This window comes from Balaenoptera physalus (assembly GCF_965194825.1).
Source record: "Balaenoptera physalus genome assembly, chromosome: 5".
Lineage (NCBI taxonomy): Eukaryota > Metazoa > Chordata > Mammalia > Artiodactyla > Balaenopteridae > Balaenoptera > Balaenoptera physalus.
The window spans coordinates 53,879,861-53,902,334 of record NC_138884.1 but is presented as its reverse complement, the minus strand read 5'-3'; the positions used below and the strand labels follow the sequence as shown (position 1 = coordinate 53,902,334).

At 35.3% G+C, this 22,474-nt stretch overlaps 1 protein-coding gene across 2 annotated transcripts in view; it reads left to right on the top strand.

The window, feature by feature from the left end:
• CFAP299 (cilia and flagella associated protein 299) overlaps nucleotides 1-22,474 on the top strand; it is a 609,967-nt gene that overhangs the window by 570,891 nt on the left and 16,602 nt on the right. For both annotated transcript variants that reach the window (XM_082463951.1, XM_082463950.1), the window contains exon 5: nucleotides 5,768-5,897. In XM_082463951.1, the coding sequence (XP_082320077.1) occupies nucleotides 5,768-5,897 (130 nt within the window). The remainder of the gene's footprint in view (nucleotides 1-5,767; nucleotides 5,898-22,474) is intronic.

Genomic DNA, 22,474 nt, shown 5'->3' with positions numbered 1-22,474 from the left:
TCTCAGCTTCTCCCAAGGGAGGCAGGGGTTGGTTTGTGTATCCAGACTCCCAGCTCTTCTAAAGGGGGGTCCCCAGAGAACTAACTTCAATTTTGCCAGTCTTGGAGTTCTGGGGGGCCAGGCAAATTCCATGCACCTGGAGGAAAATGGCGACAGCAGCTTGGGCTGGTAGACATCATACATAGATCTTACTCCCTGCTCATCACAGAGCAAGTGACAAAACCCACAGCTGCCTGCTTCTCCCTGGGGAGGGAAAAAGAAGAGGCCAGTGAATCTCTGTCCAGGTTGCTTGGTGGAGGTCTTCTCCTGTATAAGGCCAGTCCATGAAGACTGGGAGAGGTGCCTCCTTTGTCTAATATGCAGGCAGCAACACAGAAAGTCAAGGAAAATCAAGAATCAGGCAAGAATGTTCCCCCAAAAAGGAATAAGATAAATCTCCAGATACTGACCCTACAGAGAGGTACTGATAGTATACCTAAAAGAGAATTCAAAATAACTGTCATAAAGGTGCTCACTGAGGTCAAGAAAACAATTCATGAACAAAGGGAGAAACTCAACAAAGAAAAAATATTAAAAAGTACAAAACAGAAATCATAGAGCTAAAGACAATAATTAAACTTAAAAAAAAAACCCACTAAAGTGTTTCAACATCAGACTAGATTAAGCAGAATAAAACATCGATGAACTCAAAGACCAGTCATTGGAAATAATTAAGTCAGAGAAGCAAAAAGAAAACAATGGAAAAGAGTGAAAAAACCTTGAGAGTTATGGGACACCATCAAGGAACCAATACACACATTATGGGATTCCCAGAATGAGGAGAGATAAAGGATGAGAAAACTTATTCAAAGAAATAATGACTGAAAATGTCCAAAATCTAGGGAAGGAAATGGGCATCCAAATCCAAAAGGCTTAAGGGACACCAATCAGATAAATCAAATAAATCTACTTCAAGACACACATTATAATTAAATTGCCAAAAAATCAAAGACAAAGAGAGAATTTTGAAAGAAGCAAGAGAAAAGCAACTTGTCACATTCTATGGACCCTCCTCCCCTTCTTATAAGACAATTAACAGATTTTCAATAGAAACCTTGCAGGCCAGAAGGGAGTGGGATGATAGACTCACACTGCTGACAGAAAAGAGGTACTACCAAAGAGTAATATGCCCAGAAAAACTGTCCTTCAATAATGAAGAAGAGATAAAGACTTTCCCACGCAGAAAATATGCTCAGAAAGTTCACCACCACTAGATTTGCCCTACAAAAAATGCTAAAGGGAGTTCTTCAAATTAAAATGAAAGGATGCTAAAAAGAAACATGATAGCATAAGAAAGTATGAGACTCATTGATAAAGGTAAATATATTAAAAAATTCAGAGTAGTGTATTACTGTAATGGCAGTGGGTAAATCACTTTTAATTCTACTATAAAAATTATAAGACAAAAGTATTAAAAAATAATTATAACAAAAAAGTTAAAGATACACAGCATGAATAGATATAAATTTTGACAATAGCATGAAGTACATGGATGGGAGAAGTTAAAATGTAAAGTTTGTGTATGTGATTAAACTTGTTATTATCATCTTAAAATTAACATTTACAACTATAAGATATATTATGTTAACCCCAAGGTAACTACAAAAAAATACTTATAGAAGATACACAAAATAAAAAGATCAAGTATTCAAAATATATCAATAAAAAAATTAACAAAACAAAAAGGAAGACAGCAAGAGAGGAAAAGACAGACAAAAGAACTCCAAGACTAACAGACAACAATTAATAAAATGGCAAGAGTAAATCCTTCCCTATCAATAACTGCTTTAAGTATAAATGGATTAAACTCCCCAATCAAAAGACAGAGTGGCTAAATGGATTTTAAAAAACAACACTCAACTATATGTGGTCTAAAAGAAACTATTCACAACAGTCAAGATGTGGAAACTACCTAAATGTCCATTGACAAATGAATGGAAAAGAAAATATGGTATATACATACAATGGAATATTATTCAATCTTAAAAAAGAAGGAAATTCTGCAATATGTGACAACACGAATGAAACTTGAGGACATTATGAAAAGTGAAATAAGCCAGTCACAGGAAGACAAATACTGTATGATTTCACTTATATGAGGTATCTAAAATAGTCAAATTCATAGACTCAAAGAATGGAATGGTGGTTACCTGGGGCTGGGGAGGAGGGGGAATTGAGGAGTTAATAATCAACAGGCATAAAGTTTCACTTAAACAAGATGAATAAGCTATAAGGCTCTGCTGTACAACATCGTACTTATGGTCAACATAATGTATTGTACACTTAAAAATTTGTTAAGGGGGCAAGTCTCCTGTTAAGTGTTCTTACCACAATAAAATAAAAATTTTTAGAAAACGTACTTGTTTTAGATTCTATAGACTAGGTCTGAGACTATATTCTAGTACTAACTAGTAATGTAAACTTCAAATTTTTTATTATCTTCTCTTAGTTCCAGTTCGCTCATCTATATAATAGGAATAGTAATAAATAATATGCAGGGTTCTTACTAAAATCAAATTAACCTACATAGATATAGGAATATCATAGTTCTGTTGTATATTAGATACATCTTCTCATATAGAATTTTTTATGGCAAAGCCTTTTTATAGCTCCTGCCTCTTTAGGATCCTGCTTTCTCTACTTTTCCCTCTTCACACCATGGAAACATATTCAAGAATATTTCATCTTTTTAAAAAAAAGCTGACCTTTAATTTTTTGTATCCCCAGTGCTGCCCTAGATTTCTTGTTTCCTTTATAACTAAATTACTAAAGGAATTTTTTATTCAGCAATCTGTTCTCATCTTCCCTTAAATTCTCTATAACTGAATTTTGCTCCCACCATTTTACTGCAAGTGCTTTTCCTGTAATATCCTTCCAAGTGCAAATTTCAATGAACTCTCTTCATTCCTTATCTAATATATGAGGCATTTGACACTATTGTCTTTCTTAAAGTACTATTTCTTGATATATTCTCCTCTCTTCAGTTTTTGCAACAAAGTAACTCCTTCCTGGTTCTTTCTGATGCTTCAGGTCACTGTTTTTTACTCTCTTTTGCTGATTCCTCTTCCTACCCGATAAAATTGATGTTCCAGATTTCATTCTTATCTCCATCTTCTCCTTTGTCCATCTCAGTCACCTCTTTGAATTTAAATACTGCTGATACTTCTAGATACATTACTCCATCTAAGAAAACTCTCTAACTTCAGAAATTCATCCATTATCTATTTCTTCCATTAATATGCATTTCACATCTACCATTGTGAGGCATGGGCTGAAAAAAGGAATTGGAAATAGGGCAGTAAACAAGACAAACCAAGATCCTTGCTTTCATTTTCTTGGATATTTCATAAGGATTTCAAGTTCAAGACGTCTAAAACTGAACTATACGCCCCCACCCCACCTCCTGCAATCTGTTCCTTACCTTGTATTTTATTTCCTAGTAAATAATTCCATCCACTTAGGTATTCAAACCAGAAATCTAAGAGTAATCCTAGACTCTTATCTCATTGATGTCTTTCTCATAACCATTAAATCCACTTTTCAGTGTCTTCTCAAATCCAGTCCCTCATCTTCATCCACAAGTACACTTCAAGATCACCTGGGCTCTGCCTGTATAAAAAGGGATAGTTTTATGCCTACCTCATGGTGTTGACAGTAAGGTTGATGAGATAATAGATTCATTAGTCTCAGAACAGTACCCAACACATGGTGCTCATTAAATAAGTGTTAGTTATCTTTATTAAATACTAATAATTATTAGCTATCAGAATTGGCATGTGAAATGAAACCTGTTTCCCTTCCCAGCCTAGGAAAACAAAAGTATTGACTAACAATCCAAATCAGTTCATCAAAAGTACCACGTGCTACACAAATTAACTTCTTTAGATAAAGTGTATATATATAAAATCTGCCTGTACTTCAATAAGGCTTTTAATTTGAGGTCTGAGCAACAAGATAAGAATGTGTGATATAAACCGTGCCACTCTGAGTATAACTATGATTCAAGCATTTTATTGGGATTATGTGTATCTATATATCTCAGAAATATATGTATGTGTGTGTGTATATATATATATGTAAGGTTGAGGATCATACCCATGTCCCCTATTCCAATTTGTGAATCTCCTAACTGAACAGCCAGGAAGATGGAGGTCAATTTATCTTCTTTATTATGAATTAAACTGAATTGGGGGACCCAGCTTGGGTGCATAGTCAAATTGGCTTGTAATACTTTTACCACTGGATTGAATTTATCACCAGTACTATAGGCTGCTCTCCTATCATCACCCTATCGGGCATTGAGCCTGCCATGATAAACTTCACTCATGAAAGCTAGCTAAAGTGAGGACCTAGAAAGCCATGAATGTTCAGCTCCTTTTCTCAATTCACTAATCAGATAGTCATTCCTGCTCTCTTGTGGAGGCTTGATTAAACAGACAAAGATGGTTGGAAAACCACTTTTCCTAACTCTGTGCCTCAGAAAGGGCAAACACTCCTATGTCTTGGCCATAGAAGGAATAAGAGGGGAAGAGAGAGAATAATTCTCACTAATATGCACCCCCAAAGATATGAATATATGATCTATATAATCAGCTTTTTCTGAGTATTAAAAAATTTGAGGGCAAACATATTACATTTTCAGGTAGTAGCAAAAAGGTGATGCCTCAGAAAACAATGTAATTCAGAGTGAGTTTAAGCAATGAAATCTACTCTTTCAAAATGAAGAAGAGGAGTAATAGAGGGAAAAACAACCCAGAAATAGGATAAGGGGAAAACGATTAAAAATAAATATTACAAATATTTGAGAGGCATACTGGGCTGTGAGCTCTACATGACTTATCTCTGTGGCTGTCATTTTAAAAGCAAACATAATATTAGAGATATGTTAATGGGAATAAGATATGTAAAAATAAGTGTATTGAGGATACTTCCAATGCACGTAACAGCATTATATTTGTTTTTGACAAGTAGGTATAAAATGAGAGGTGGAAAAAAATAGAAAGTTTCCATAGACAAACATCCAAAGAAGGGATTGAACAGGCAATGTTGAACAGTAGAAAGAACATGCGTATGCTTTGAAACACACAGATCTGGGTTGAAATATTAGCCCTATGATGTATTAGTTGCAGGTTGTTAACTATGCTGGTTGAACTCCCATAGTATCCTTGCCTTGTTTGTGAAATAAGAGCAAATTCGTATGGGTGTTACATCACATCATGTCTGGCCTCTGGTAACCTCTCAAACACAAGTAGTTTTCTTACTGCCTGGGAAACATATTATTGAAAAATAGAACCTTAAAGGAATGAATTAATTTGTTTTGAATGAAAAGAAGTGACTTAGCCTGCCTTTCCTTCCAGTAAACAGTCTCTTAATACCCTGAATACTCAATATCCTGAAGAGTCTGAACTAGAAGAAATAGCCTTAAATTGCAATAATTTTCTTCTTGACTTCCTGGGAATATGATACTGGAGTAGGTCCTAGGTCCTAGAGTGTCCAAACCAGGAAATCATGCAAAACAGTCATAAATATGTATCTAAATGATTTGAAAATAACCCAGTCTAATCTTTTCTGCAAGAATTTTAATCACACATGTGGTCTACATGGTTGTATAAGACTGTGATCGTATCCATTTATTTTGAAGCTGAACTGCCCCAAATATTTTCTGAAATATATTTGTCAATTTAATTCATTATGCATATTAATTCCTAATAAATATTTATTTCTATAGTTTTTACAACTGGGACAGTCATGTTGCTGTTTGGAATTCAACTCCCAACTACCAAGTGATTGCTGATAATCCAGAAGGCTTACTTTTCAAATACAAAAGAGACAGAAAAATTCTCAACGTGGACCCTAAGGTAAGTCTGCTTTTACACTTAGGTATCTCCTCAAATTTTATTGTATCTCTACCATCATTCAAAAATTATTAAATATTTGATCTTAAGCTTTTAAATTTAGAAGTGAAAAGCTATGTGGAAACTTAGAGCATCTACTATCCTTAAAGAAAAAAACTTCAAAGCAATAAATTATCAGAAATCAACAAGGAAGAATTTGGGGGGAATTTAAATGGAACTCACATGTGGGAACACTTCTCCAGGCCTGACAGCAGAATTAGGTCAGGGAGCCAGTGGCAGGAAATCTGTTTGCTCTGATTCTGGGGAGTCCAGTCACTTTCTGCTCTGAATGGGGAGATGAGTCATTTAGGGAAGAGAGACTCTCACTTCACATACGTACCTTTTTTTATGTGACTAACACTGAAAACAGTATTGTGTTTAGTGCATTTCTGAGCATTAACTTAGAAAATACATTTGATTTAAATATTTTAAAAACATGTCCCATGATATTTTGAATTTGTTCAAAGACAAATGTTTACATCTTACATATTTTCAAAGACTACATTTACATCATGACTTTTAATCATGATTTGTCATATAGCTGGGGTCGAATGTTGAAACGTAAAAGTCGTATGTGCTTGGATTGCTTTGGTGTTTTTTTTTTTAACTTTTGAAAAACATGTTACTCACATGACAGTATCAGTCTAAAATCCAAAGACAAGAAAAATAGTTCTTCATAGTGAAAGAATAGAAATTGTGTGATATGCCTGGGGTAGGTAAAGGATGGACCGAAGGTAAAGGGGAGTCTGATTCTAAAAACTTTTGAAAAAGTTTTTCAAAATAAAAAATATTTTGTTTCATATCCACTTAATGTAGTTCTTTGCTCATAAAAAGTACTTAGTAACTATGTGCTCAAAAAATGAATAAAGGAAATTTTGTAACAAGAAATAGATTCTTGTCTGAATCAGATACAGCTCCAAATACAAGAAACCCCAAGCTGGTGGCTTAAAGAGAACAGAGACTTCTTTCTCTCCCACTTGTATGTCTAGATAGTGGCTGTCCAAAGTTGGAGTGGCAGCTACACTGTCATCTGGGCCAAGGTGGCCCTCATCCTCTTAGGCCAACATAGATCTCCAGCCAAAACAAACACCTTTTAAACAGAATGTATGGAAGAAGGTGAGTAGGTACAAAGAACATGCCCCCACTGCCTTGTAAGGAAGTTTCCCCAAAGCTACCACACTCATGGTCACTTATGTTCCATGGCAAGAGCTTAGTCACATGGCCATATCTTGCTACATGGAAGGCTAGGAAATATAATCTTTATTTAGCTAGCCATATGTCCAGCTAGAAACAAGAGTTCTACAAAAGGGAGAAGAGAGGTTTGGGTAGACAACTAGCAGTTTTGTTCCCAGATTGGCCTTATGGACCACCCCCCCACACCCTTGTGCCCTAGCCTGGCTGAAGACTCCTGCCTTGGCAGGGGAGCTTCTTTTCCTGTTCAGATTTGCACAGGCAATAACAAAACTGATGCTGAGATTGAAATAACACAAGCTTTATTCAATGGCCAGAGAATGGAGAAGCCGGAACTTAGTTCACAAATCAACTTCTAGTCAGGGGGTGAGCAAGGCAAGATTTCTAACAGTAAGGTTAATGGCAGTGAGGCATATACATTGGCTTTCCGGGAATAGGCGGGGTTCTTCCTGGAACTGGTTGCCACCTCTTTTTTTCCTTCTATGGTGCGATACTTCCTGTTATGGCCACCGGCAGGCATGTCACTTAGCATGCTCGTGTATTACAATGAGCGTATGATGGGGCTCAAGGTCTACTGAAGACCAGGTCATCAACCATTTTAGATTTGGCCGGTACTAACCAGTTCTGGTGGCCTCCTGTTTTTCTCTTCTGGTGGTTTCCTGTGAGACAAAGATAACACTTCCCCACAGCTTACATTCCCTCAGGGGAGGGGGAGAGTTAGAGTTAACAACCAGGGTGACAGTTTCTGACACAACGCTATCTCCTTCAAAAGAACACTACTCTTTTTTTTTGTTCTCAGGTTTCTCATTAGTAAGATGAGGGACTGGACCTGAACATCAGTAGGGCCATATTTATTATGAATCTATGAATAGCAGAGAAGTTTATGAGTGCATCTTCTCTCTGGTGGTGCCTCTATACTCATCGTAGATGGGTGTCAAAATGTTATCATTTGAGGCAAATTACAGAAAACTTAATAAATAGCATTCACAGAGTCTTTTCCTTTTCAAAGGCTGAACTATGTACATAAGAAAAGACATAAATTAATTTATAGCATCATTAAGATGTATGAAACAAATTTTTGAATCAGTTTTGAATGACATCACACAGACTCTTTTAGGGCTCTATTTTAACTGATGCCATATACATATATCAAGAATGTATGTCATGCATTAGAGTTGTTGTCTATGTCTTTGAAGAATCATTATTGAATCCAAACTGCTGCTTGACTGGTTCAAGTAACTTTAACTAAAACACGCATTTACAGAATAATCAATCATGATCTTTCAAAGACTTAGTCAACAATCCATGAAATATAACATCTTCCTCTTTTTTCCTGGAAGATTTTAATTGTAACTCAAAAGATTCATGATGAGTCTGAAGGAAAGGCACTTCCAAAATCTTGGAGAATGAACAAGGATTTGGTTAATTAATGATAAAAGTAAAGAATTATTGGGTGAGACATCCAATGATATTTGGGTACTTCTATTTCTTTAAATTTTATTTTAAGCTTATCTTTTTAAAGATAAAAACTTACTGGAAAAGAATGTCGGTCTCAGCATTAATAAACAAAATTCTAGGCCTTACCTTACTATTAACTGGCTGCATGGCCTTGAGAAATTCACTTTACCTCCCTAGACTTTACTGTTCACAACTGGAAGATGAGAGTCTGTTTTTGTTGTTGTTATCATTGTTTTCTGATCTCTGGAGTCCCTCTACAGGCTCAGACCTGATTCACAGAGATTCTGACTCAACTGGGTCCAGAAGTACATATTTTCATAAGTGGCCAGTGTGATTCTGCTGTAGATTGCCATGAACCACAATTTGAAAAAGTCTTATCTATAAAAACACAATAATCTCAAGAGATCTGGTACTCTGTTCCCAAACACAAGTGTTCTCAAATAAAATATAACACATATATTTTCATTTTTATGGACTAGATATAAAAGTAACATGTACATCACCTACCTGATTTCTTAGCTTTTTCACCCTCGTCAAAGAGCCATGATCCTTTTATATTTCATGCATCCACATAGCAGCTCTTACAGGCCTGCAGGAGAGTCAAGAAATAAGCTAATATGTCAAGTTTTTTGAACTACAAACAATGATACGAGTTACATTTTTATAGTCAATATTCTTCTTAATAATTTTGCTGACAATTCTTCCTAAGATGAACACCTTCTAATAACTCCATAGTTAAAGTGCTATAAAATGTTGTAAGAACAATACAACTCAACTCTCCTTTTCGTTTCCTTCAAGTACTCTCTTTGAAATATTTTATGCTTAAAATTAAAGCAGTCAAGATAAATGAAAAGTGGAAACACTGGTAAACAGGATGTGTTTCCTTTGTACAACACAGATGTAGACTCATTAATTCTGAAGCATGGTTCCTATGAAACATAGTTGTTTGTGAATGGTAAGAGTGGAAAAAAGAAAATTGTGCAGGTCTTAGAACAAGTAATATGATTTCATTGGTTAAGAAATTCCCAATGCAATAAGAGTTTGGTTGCACTGAAAACAGGACCACTGGCTTTAACTTCCCTGCAGCTGTATAACATCTGGAACAAATAAGGTCAGTTTCTATTTTTGAGTGAAGAATGCTTGTCTAAGTGATTCACACCCACCAAAATGTTTCCATTGTATTATCTTTAGAAGGATTGAGGGGACGCACTTTGCACTCACTCCTCTGCATTATCTGGACAAATGAGAAAAACTAGGCATTTTTCTTTTGCTTTTAGGAAACGTTAACCTGAAAGAGTTTGCTTTGAGTCTTAGCCTAACATAGGTGGTCTAAAACCTTCATGATCTACTAATAAGATGAGAGATTGTATAAAATGGTTAAAGTAGGAAAAATCTTCCACAGTTACACCAGCTTTTTTCCTTTCCCCTCCCCTCTTCTATTTACTAATGTGAGAACCCATCACCTGGAAAAATGTCTGGTTAATAGGTACTTAATAAATATTCATGGAACAAATGATTAAATGAATGATTCCCTCCAAACACACAAATATAATGCTATAGTAATTCAAAGTTGAGGAGTGGATTATGTCACTGATGCTTGAGGTAACAGTGATAGCTAGAAAGGGTAGAGTCACACCGCTCTGTATTGATCCAAGTAAGTCAGAAAACAAATTACAGGAACTTATTGGTGGAAACAGCTAGTGTGGCCGTAATTTTAGGCTTTGTTGAGGTTATGCAGAAACCTTTATTTTGGTATGTGCTTTCAAGTGTTCTTCTGCAGTCCCAGGAATATGTAATTTAAGCTGTCTCAAATTAAGACTGTTAAATTAGAATATGTTTTTGGTTTATGAACAAATTGACACAAACAGGTTAAATGACTTGCTCAAGGTCACAGAGTTCATCATTAGTAGAACCTAGCGATGGAGCTTAAACATAAATTTGAGACACCATAGGGAATGTAAAGATGAGCAAGAGTTCAACCCTTGCCCTTTAAGTGATTGAAAGATTTTTAAGGAAACAAGCATGTAAAAAATATAACTGCAACATAAGGAAGAAAGTAATATGTTGCAAAAAAGAGAAATGCTTTGGGGATTCACTGGAAGAAGAGATGACTTTTGATCTGAGGCAGGAGCCAGTGGAAAGGGGATGGTGAGGGGACAGCATTGGGGATTATTAGGTGATTATTAATAGACGAGGTAATCTTTTAACTGAAATTGAAGAATGATTAAGAATTGAACTCATAGAGATGGAGAAGAAGATAATGCCAGGAATGAAACCTATTAACAAAGATAAGGTTGATGAGTGTAAAACAAAGGCAAAGAAAACCCTAAATAGTTCAATTTGGCTGCTGAATTGGTTTGGAGAAGGAGCAGAATGGGAATTGAGCATGGAAAGGTCATGAAAAGCCTTGAATGCAAGACTGATGAGGACCTTGGAGTAGACTTGACAGGAAATAGAGAAATATGCCCAGGCTCTTGTGCAGGGAAATAACGAGAAGAAAGTTGTGTTTTAAGGAGATGAGAGGGTGTATGTAGATTACGACAGACTAGGGAGAAAGACCGGAGAAGATGAGAGCATAACAGTAATCCAGGTGAAGAGCAAAGAGGACCAGAATTAGGGGCCCTACCATAGTTAGGATGTTTCTGAGTTACGTTTTTAATATCGCAACTACCTGGCCATCCAGGTAAAGACAAAACCTAGAGAATATATCGATGAAGAAAAAGTGGTTGAGAGATCTCACTTTACTCCAACACTTAGGAAAGAGAAAGAGAGTTAGTTCTAGTGCTGGATGAGTATAGAGAAACAGGTGAGCTGGACAGATGTTAGTCAGTCTGTCGCCTCTTCATTCTTCCTTCCACCCTCCTGTTCCTCATCTGATGTTTACTGAGTAACTACTGGGCACTGTGAGGTATAAAAAGTGAACCAGAAAGGTGGGTTTCTTGCCCTAAAAAACTTATAGGTTAATTGGTGGGTGGGTGAGAACATAAAATATGCACAGAAATGGCAAGCTGGAAAGTGACCTGAGAGGAAAGAAAATGCTCTAAGAATTCAAAGGAGGCAGAAGTTACTTTGGACCTAAGGCGTTCAAAAAAAAGTTAATGGAAGAGATAGCATCTGAACCGGATCTTGAAGGATGAGTATGGTGAAAACATGAGGACTGGAGCCGAGGAGTATTCTGATAGGAAGGAACATCACATAAAAGGTGTGGAAGCACAGAGCATGCGGCTACATGGGAAGGGAGAGGAGCTCCTTTTGGCTGAAGAGTCATTCTCAGCATGGGCCAGACATCAGAATCACCCAGAAAGTTTTAGAATATTTGATGTCCAAAGATTCATCTGGGTGGAAGGCCTGGGCATCCATACTTTTTAAGAGCTCTCAGGTGATTCTTAACTGCAAGCAGGGTTGAGACCAAGGTACAGGAAGGAGAGAAATAGCAGAGACGTTTTGAGAGAAAATTGAGCTCCAAGAGTGGAAGCCAAATCTAATGAGTTTTTGCCATTCTCCACAGTTCAATGAAAATCTGTACCATTTGTGTTATGACTTGGAATCAAAATTTCTGAGTACAAAAATGATTAAGACATTTTGAAAGGAGGTTATTTTTCTGTTGGCTAAACTCCAATTGGTGTGCAAAAGAAAATCAATTGTATGAAAAATGTGAAATTCAGTAAGACAGAGGCTCCTTTTTGTTACTTTGTTTAGTGTCTAATAGAGTGCATTTGAATATAGTTCCCTGTAAATAGCTGATAACAAAACAAGCAAACAAACAAACAAAAATGTTACAAGATCTTAGAGATGCGTGGTTTCTATTAGATGTAGGAAATTGAAACAAAAGACATTATTATAGCATAAACCTTTCTGGTTCACCCTGAGTGTCACAGAACTTGGACATTATGCAGTGCAGACTGTGCATTGATTTAGCAGGATGTATTTCTTTTCTCTTTACATATCAATACTCCTGTCTATACAGCAGGCGCTCCCCAACCCAGTCTCCTATTTTTGAAAAATCACAACTGTTCAAACATAAAAATGTGCTACTTTGGAATGCAGGCTGTTATCACAAGAGCTCTTCATCAAAATCCAGCCCACCATGGCTTGACTAGTAACAATTTCCTTCACTTCTATACAGCATTTCCCCTTCCTCTCTCCTCACACCAGCCAATCAGGAGAACACTAGGCTGCACCCCCGAGAGGTTCAAACTGCATCGTTCTGTGGCAAGGCCCAGGAATTTGTATTTTTTAATATTTTATTTTATTAGAGTATAGTTATTTACAATGTTGTGTTAGTTTCAGGTGTATAGAAAAGTGATTCAGTTCTACATTTTTTTTTTTCTTTTTCAGATTCTTTTCCTATATAGGTCATTACAAAACATTGAGTATAGTTCCCTTTGTTATACAGTAGGTCCTTGTTGTTTATCTGTTTTATTTGTAGTAGTGTGTATATGTTACTCCCAAATTCCTTATTTATGCCCCACCCTACCTGTCCCCTTTGGTAACCATAGGTTTGTTTTCTATGTCTGTGAGTCTATTTCTGTTTTGTAAATAAGTGCATTTGTATCATTTTTTTAGATTTCAGATATAAGTGATATCATATATTTGTCTTCTGTCTGACTTATTTCACTTAGTATGATAATCTCTAAGTCCATCCATGTTGCTGCAAATGGCAATATTTCATTCTTTTTTATGGCTGAATAGTATTCCATTGTATATATATATATATATATATATATATATACCACATCTTCTTTATCCATTCATCAGCCAGTGGATATTTAGGTTGCTTCCATGTCTTGACTATGGTAAATAGTGCTGCAGTGAACATTGGGGTGCATATATCTTTTTGAATTATGGTTTTCTCCAGATATATGCCCAGGAGTATTTTTAAATGTCTCCTCAGGTGAGCTTAAAGATTAGCTGGATTTGATATATACTGCTTTGCATAGTGATATATTATTAGCTATTGTTTCACCTTACCATATGTCCATAAGGTAATCAAACTTCATTCCTCTAAAACATCTTTTAAGTCAACAGTCTTAATTTTAAGTAGTCTAAATTACACATTCCTGAGACTGCACAAACCGACTACAAAGTACAAACCGTACACCAAAGGCTTCTGGATAACCTCCACAGTAATATGAATGACTGCAGTAGATGCTTCCACTGATAAATCGCCGCTATTTTTCCTTACTTACTTGGATCATTATAGAATGAGGGTGATGGTACTCATTCCTGCTGTCATGGCCTCATCAAGAAGCATTTTGTCAGGTAGGTTTGCCCAGAGGCTTATATGAAACATACATGACAGAGACTTATAAAGCATAAACTGAAACGTAGGGCAGAAACCCTTTCTGGTCTCTAGTGCTAGCATATGGCAGGTGCTTAGTAAACATCTGTGGAATGAATAAACTGAATATTAAATATTTGCTAAAGAAATGAATAGGAGGGCTAAAAATATCCTGGAAACTTTTGAAGTTAACTTTAAAATATTTTAGGATCTTAGACATTTGAAACATATGTAGAGTTAATGCTATCTTTAAAGAGTTGAAAATTGCCAGAGTAATTGACTCTGGCGCTTTTCTGTCCTTGGTAGGTGAGTTAACCCTGGGGGTCCTTTGCTGAACTTTGGAGTGCTGATTCTAGTTGTCCAGGGCAATGGCGCTGTGTTAGGTTCTTGGTATTTTATTATTTTTTAAAATGAATGTATAGTCATTATTGTATATGATACAGATGCAAAAAGACACGAAAAATCAAAAAGCCAAATTTTACTTCCTTTTTCTATGAGCAAAACAATATCTAGGTGAACAAGGTTTAAAATTCAAAATAACTTCTACTAATGAAAACATATGTTTTTGTTTTGGGGGGTTTTGCTTGTTTGTTTGTCTGCTGAATTTAGAGGATGATTCCAGCAATACCTCCTCACAGCTCCTCTCTCCTCTGTTCCGTTCCTCCCAAGCAACCCCCCACCCAAACACTTGCTACTATTAGTAGGAAAGGTGGTAATTGCCTCCTAGTGCTGCCTCCCAGTTCAATGACTATGTTAAAATCGTCTGGAGCCTGTCACAGGCTGAAGTTTCTCTTCTCAAAATGGTGGCCCATAACATTCCTACATCCTTTCCACAGATGGTTCGAATTTATTCTCTTGAAGCTCCACCCTCACTGAAGGTCCTCAGTTTTACAGTCTGTCTTTTTACAAGGCCCAGGTATATTTCCTACTGGATAGTTTTTAAAAGAACCCATATTGACTAGAATAGGTTTAAGAGAAGCTATGATTTCTTCAAAGTCTCCAACAGTGTTCCCTCAACTCCACGCAAACTTGAATTAATGGGGCAGGGGACACTTACTGAATCGCCAGTGCCACTTTTTTGGCTCCTGGATTTTCCTCAGAGGGCTCTTGTAAAAGTTGCTTTTTAACTGTGACACAGTCACAGTTATTAAGTAACGCTGAGGCCTTGCCAACTTTCTGGTTTTGCTGCCCAAATTACTGAATGTTTGGTTGATTATAGCCCTAAAACACCCGCATACTAAGAAGCTTTTAAACATTTTCTCCCCTGGGCAATCACCTGGTGTACCTGAACTGAAAGTCCACCACATATAAATTAAGTATTTACTCAACTAACTGCTAAAATCAATGGCCTTGAGGAATATATTAAAAATTACACAACAGAGCTTGGCTTTTATGAATTAAAACTCCTAAAACTTAAATGCGATGACCTCTTCTCGACCTGGAAAACTGATTTTAATTTTTATGCAGTATTATGCAACAACCCCTAGAGATAAGCACGTTGTTGTTAAGTGTCCAATATATGAACTCATATATAAGGTGTAGCACAGAAAAGGTGAGCTGGAGGAAAGAAAAAAATTAAATATATAATTTAAAATTATTATATATATATATATCAATGCTTAGTAATGAAAGTATGAATGATAACCCTTCACCGTCCAAGTTGAATATCTGCTGTGAAAAGAAAAGTACATATTTCAATAAAACATACATGACAAAGGAAAATTGCTGTTTTAAGCCTCCGACTAGGACAGCCTAATCAAACATTATGCCAATGGTAAAACAGATCAAAACAGAAATGAGAATGGAGAAATTTGAGGAAGAGAGCTTTAGCCCCACTTCTTGCTCACTTTTTTGCAAAATTTGTCACAGATCAGGACAAGGAAGGAAAGAGTGGAAGGTTAGTTTCTTGGCTAAATGAAAGGATTAAATAAGAACAAAATAATTGTTTCCTTCATGATTTCAAAGACTGATAACTAATGACAGAGAAGCAGGCACCAGAAACACAGAGTCAGGCGTGGAGTCATTGTTGGTGCAAGACCACAGTTAATGGATCATTTCTAATTCAAAGAGAGCATGATTTCTTCTGGGTCTCAACAGTTGAACACGTAGTCAGCTCCTTAACCATTCACCACCCCAGCAGATGCTTACAGTTTCTGAGTCACTGAAATCCTAAAGCAGGTTGAGGGATGTTGAAATATATTGGAACATGGAACACACTAGCATGAATAGTGATCAAGTCCATTGGCAAGAGAGAAAAATCTCATGTTGATAACTTCTAAATGGTTATTGCTGCTTGGGATGTCTTCAGCATAAATATTGGTGGCCTTGGTGATACACATAGCCTCAAATAGCTGAAGCAAGAGTAAAAAACACAATAAAACAAACAAACAAATGGCAGCCCCAACTTGGTAACCCAGAACACTACCTTAACAAGCATGTGAGGCTGCTCTCCAGAGAACAGGTTCTTAACCTTTTGGGAAACACAACTTATTTTAACAATCTGATACATTTTATGGATTTGCTCAGAAAAGAAAATGCACACATGGGGCCACACACAGAGTAATATAATAATATTTTAGGATATTCACAAGACCTGACTAAGTCTCTTAATGAATTCCACTTGAGAACTGAAGACCTAGGGGCTCTCCAGAATGCCTGGGATCAATTGAAAGGGGCTAGAAGAACAACACAAGTGGGAAAGTGGGGGGAATAACCACCAGGACTCAGGCAGGGGAAAGCTGTTTAAGAGGGGCAATAGGTAAAATGAGTTGGAGTTAAATAGATCTTATCCGCTTCATGATTAGGGCAAATTACTTAACCCCTTCGGAGCACTTCTCTACCTCGGTTTTCTCATCTGTTAAATCTGTAAAAAACAACCATTCTACACAAGGTTGTTGTGCTGATTAAATGAGAGAATGTGTTTAATGTGCTATTGAATAGACATTGTTTCCTGGTGGTGTATCAACTTAGAAAAAAATGAACGTTCTAAAGGAATTTCATTTTTTATTGGAATAGTTAAAAACTGGATATAATCCATATGTCCATGACTGGGCAATGATTAAATAAATTATGATACATCATCACAGTGAAATAGTATGAAGCAGCTTTAAAAATGAGTTAAAGCTATACTTACTGAAGTTGATGTGCTAGTATGGATAGATGTTTGTTTACACGATTAAATGGAAAAAGCAAGCTGTAAAACAATATTCTACCCTATAAAGTACTCATCATTTATATAAGAATTTCCCACTGATGGACATTTAGGTTGGTTTCTGTTTTTCTCCCTAGGTTTAAATAACAACTCTCTATAACCAAGTTTCTGATTTTTTTTCTTTAAGATGGACTCCTACAAAGGAAATTGCTTAGTCAAAAGATACATACATTGTAAAGCTTTAGAGAGATATTGTCAAATCACTTGGCAGTTAACCCATATCAATTTACAATTATACCTGAACTCTTTAAGACTGCCCCCAAACCATGCTCTATTTATTTTGCATACTTTTGAAGCTTTGTTAATTTTATAGTTCAGATTAATTGAGGGTCACTTTGATTTTCATTTTCAATTATTATCAGGGATGAACATTTCTTTCACATGCATGTTAGTATATTGCCCTCTACACACTTTTCTATGGAGTTTTAGTAGGGTTTTTTTTTTTCATTAAATTTAAAGTATGAAAGGTAGAAAATCTTTGGCTTTCATATTTCTTCATGACACATTCCAATTTAGATATCTATCTTTTCACATTTATAATATTTTTGGCATACAAATTTTAAATTTTATATAGCCCAAACTATTGATTCCCCTTTCTGATTTCTTCCCATGTTTCTATGTTTAAAAAGATTCCCATGCTAAGAATGAGCAAGTATTTAATGATATTTTCTTGTAGATTGGTTTATGGTTTCCTTTATACATTTAAATCTGTAACTTTTCTCAGATTTTGTAGAGTAAGTTTAGAGTCTTTTTACTTTGTTTGGTCAGTTGTTCTTTTTCAGTAATTTATAACCAATGATCTTATCCCAATGTCTTGTTTTACTCATATTTTATATTTGGCTTGGAGTCCCCATCTCTCCTGGGACCTAGTAGTGACTTCAGGCAGAAGTCTTTTAGCAACTCCTTACGGTGCTATGAACTTGGAGTCGGAGTTTTCTAAGTGCAGAATTTTCTCAACCAACTGCATAGCTTGTTGTTGTTGTTGTATATGTGAGATTATTTCTAGCATTCTTGTTATCTATCATTAAGGATATAGATATAAAATGAGCATGTATCAAAGATTTTTAACTCATTAATTAATGAGGAACTGGTAGATGTTACTATTGATTCCAAGAAGAATTCAGAGCAGAGACATATAAAGGGAAAAAGATATTCTGAAATGAATTTACAACTAGACGCAAAACTGGTCTATCAAAATCCGTGCAAAAATCAGTTGCAGTCCATCAAACACAACTGCTTTGCATTTATACAGACAAGAAGTATTTGCATTATTATCAGATTTCTACAACTTACAGAGTTGTAATATCAATCAAAGATGAGAAAACCTAAATTAGTGAGTAGTCAAGATAGTCACCATTTGTTTTTTGCCCTTTCACAGTCTCTCACAATTTTCCCTGACAGTCTCCTCCCCTCTTTTTATCATAATAATTTCAAAGAAAGATTATTCTTATAAAATAAAGCTGGTCTCATTAGAGTTGACTGATTTTTTACATAGGTGAAGTAAAAATTTTATTTTACCATATTGGACACCTTAAGTTGCCCATGTAAACTCTAAACCCATATAATTTTGAACAAATACTAAATTAAACTGTGCTTGGAAATTTTCATAAGAACTCTTAAATTGGATTTTTAAAAACCTCTATTATTTGTTGACCTGAGGCTAGGAAACCAAGCCCAAGGAATGCTCTCTACCATATTTCACCTGAAATACCTATAAATTTGGGTAAATTCCTCTCTTCACTAGGTCTCCCAAATATTTTAAAGTTAGTTACACAGAATATATAATATTCTTGGACTTTTTAAGCCAAGAAATAGGCCAGGGCTTCGTAGGCATTGCTTCCATAAGTAAAGTCAAACTTAATCCCTGAGAAGAGTGGCTGTTTCTACCTGATTAAATAAGCATTATTTTCAAGTATGACATTCTAGACAAGGCCCTGATTTTATAATTTGTACAATTATAGATGACAAAGCACTATTGAACCTATGCAAATAACTAAATGGCCATGGAAAGTAAGGAGACAATATAAATTTCTGAATCCTGGAAGAGAAGTGGGAATCAGATATCATTTAAAAATATTTCACTTCAGCTTACAAAAGCAGATTTTACTAAATTGCAATGGGTTACATATTGCTTAACAAGAGAGAGATAGGGTAGTTCTTATATATCTGAAAATAGAACATTAAAAGAATATCAAGAATATTCCAGACAAATAGCCACAATATAATTTCTCTTACTAGTTCATTCAGTCTTATTATAATTGATTCCTGCTCCACTGGATCTTTGGTTAGCTGTCCTATGCAGTCCTCTCGTTTGGCCAAAACAGGACCTGGAAATCCTGACTCGGTCCATCGGTGGTGCCGTTTGGAATTTGTCTAATCTATGTCAGCTCAGCTTTGAAGTGTCAATAATTGAAGTACCTGGTACAGTTCTATTCTACAATATTCTGACACTTTTCTTCTTAGTTGAAGACACAGATTCTCACCTGTAACTATAAGAGAGACTTCAAGGAAACATCAGAGTAAAACAATACCATCTGTAGGTGATAGGGACTTAAAATGGCTGAGTGATTTATTACTAATAATTTTCAAATGTGAACAGTCTGATGAGGGTTCATAATAAGAATAATGCAGAAAACAAAATGGTTAGTGCTTTCTGTGGCATACAAAACGAAGATGATAAAGCCATTCCCTGCCCCCCGCAAAAAAAAAATATGACAAACCATCTAAGGATAATGATTAAATTTATTTTAAAAGAAGTTTGTGAGTGCTGTATTTGATTTGGAAAAATGGATGAAAATAATTTTATAGAGGAAGAACTATTGAGATATGACATAAAATAATCCTGAGATATAATTGTTTATACCAGCAACATCAAGTAAGAGGTTCAGTAAGTCTGCAGCAAGACCTAAACATTTGTATCTTTAAAAACAGGAGCTGAAATTATGACAGATAACATTATACTACTGTTGTCTAATATCATCAGGCTCAGTACCACCAGAACTCTGCTAAATATAGCAAAACCTGATGGAAATATTCCTAAGAGTTACAATCAGTGTTTTCCCTGAGGGTAAAGCCATATTATAAGACAGCAAGGGCAATGACATAACTCCAGGGACTTCCCAAAAAGCACACAAAATATCTGAAATATTTATGTTAATAACATTATACCTATACAAATCTAACCTCAGCAAGGCTGAGCTCCTCTTCTGATTTAACAACTCTTCCCACAGAATTCTACAGAAAAATCTAATTCTTTCTGGCACCTCTTTTCAAAGGTGAAAAAATAAATCTTTGTGATTTTTCCAGGGGCCCTCTGGGAAATCGCAAGTATAGTTTCTGGTGTAAAATATATCTGGAAGGTTTTATTTAATTTTTTCTATACTTAGGATCCAATTATGGAAAGTCAAAAATCAGGGAAAAAAATTATCAGAAGATATTTGGACACTTGATTAAGATAGCATCAGGGTGCTGCAAAAAATAATAGAGTTAACTAATTAAACATTTAAGACAATAAAACATTTAAAAATAAACATTACATTAACATGATTGTAAAGAACCTTAGCTCTTTATAAGTGGGAATTTTTGTTCTTTGCTTTCTTTTATTTGTTTCTTATTTTTTCTTTCTCTTAAACAATCAAGGATGTGATAAATTCATCATAAAGCACAGAAAATTATTCTTGTAAGACACAATTTGCTACCTAGACAGATTACACAGAAGGTTTAAAAAAAAATGAAAAGAAAAGAAAAGACTTTCATATAGTAGGCAAAGGAATTAGCCAGTAATCAAGTCCATCAAGACAGGGCAAACGTAACTAAAATTTTAGCACATTTCATCACTTCTATTCAGACTCAAGTACTATAAAACAAGGAAAGGAAAATTTACTTCCAAATTTTGTCCTTCATTTTGCTTTTTCACATCACAGCAATTCTCAGGAGATCCATGAACTGAAAATAATTTTTGTATTAATAGTAAGATGTTATTTCTATTAACATTTCAATTATATTCATCATAGCTATGATCAAATGAATCAGTATTTTAAATTTGCTCAATTTCCACTTCCAGTATGGTAAATATTGACAGTTATAATCCACATAAAAGTTCTTTGTGGTCTTCAGTAAGTCCCAAGATTTTACAGAGGTTCTGATATAGAACAAAAGAGAAAAAAAAGAGAAGCCTGAAAAGCACTACTATATATACATTATATAGTTATGTTTAATATATATTGTGTATAAAATTATAACAGTGTATAGCAGTGATTTTTTATTAAAGATTTAATTTTATTTATTTTTGGCTGCGTTGGGTCTTCGTTGCTGCACGTGGGCTTTCTCTAGTTGCAGCAAGCGGGGGCTACTCTTCGTTGCCGTGCGCAGGCTTCTCCTTGTGGTGGCTTCTCTTGTTGCAGAGCACAGGCTTCAGTAGTTGTGGCACGTGGGCTCAGTAGTTGTGGCATGTGGGCTCTAGAGCACAGGCTCAGTAGTTGTGGTGTACGGGCTTAGTTGTTCCGCGGCATGTGGGATCTTCCCGGACCAAGGATCGAACCCGTGTTCCCTGAATTGGCAGGCAGATTCTTATCCACTGCACCACCAGGGAAGTTCCTATAATAGTGATTTTATATATATAAACATATATAAATTATAAATTTATATAAATTATATTTATAAATATATAAATTATAAATATATAAATGTATAAGTTATATATAAATGTGTTATATGTGTATATAGATATGTATAATTACTACTATATACAGTTATAAAGCCTCCAGTATAGGATATAACTACTTTCTCTTTGAAACACAAAAGCAAAGAGACAGTGGTATTAGTCTGTCCCTATTGCTTATGATGAGTCTCAACCATTCATATTAATTGTGATTTTTAACAAGTAACTTCTATTTCATAGAGAAAACTAGAGGTGGATAACTAAGTACTGTCTCTCTCCCAAAAGCATTTTAACAGACAAGCAAAGTTTATATTACATCTTTGTACAGCCACACACAGATCTTTTTAAAGAGACAAAATGAACAGTTCATTAACATGACCCAAGATAGGAACTTTCCATTGGATATAAGCAAAGTATATAAACTTAAAATTATGCCTAATAATTAGGCATCAAATTTTCAGTATTCTATCATAATTAGAAACTATCTGGATATCATATGAATATTCATTATGTAATTCAACCTAATAGCCATCTAAGTTTTTATGTTACTTAAAGATCTGGGGAATTATATCCAAGCTGACATAGTAAAAAACAAAATTACTGTTGACATAAAGTTGTCAGAATAATGATTTGATTTTGTTGAATACAGACTTACATTTCTCATTATCGTAAAGATTGTGTTGGAATAATGTTAGCTTATTTAAACAGTATATCTCAATAAGTTTAAAAAAATAAACCCA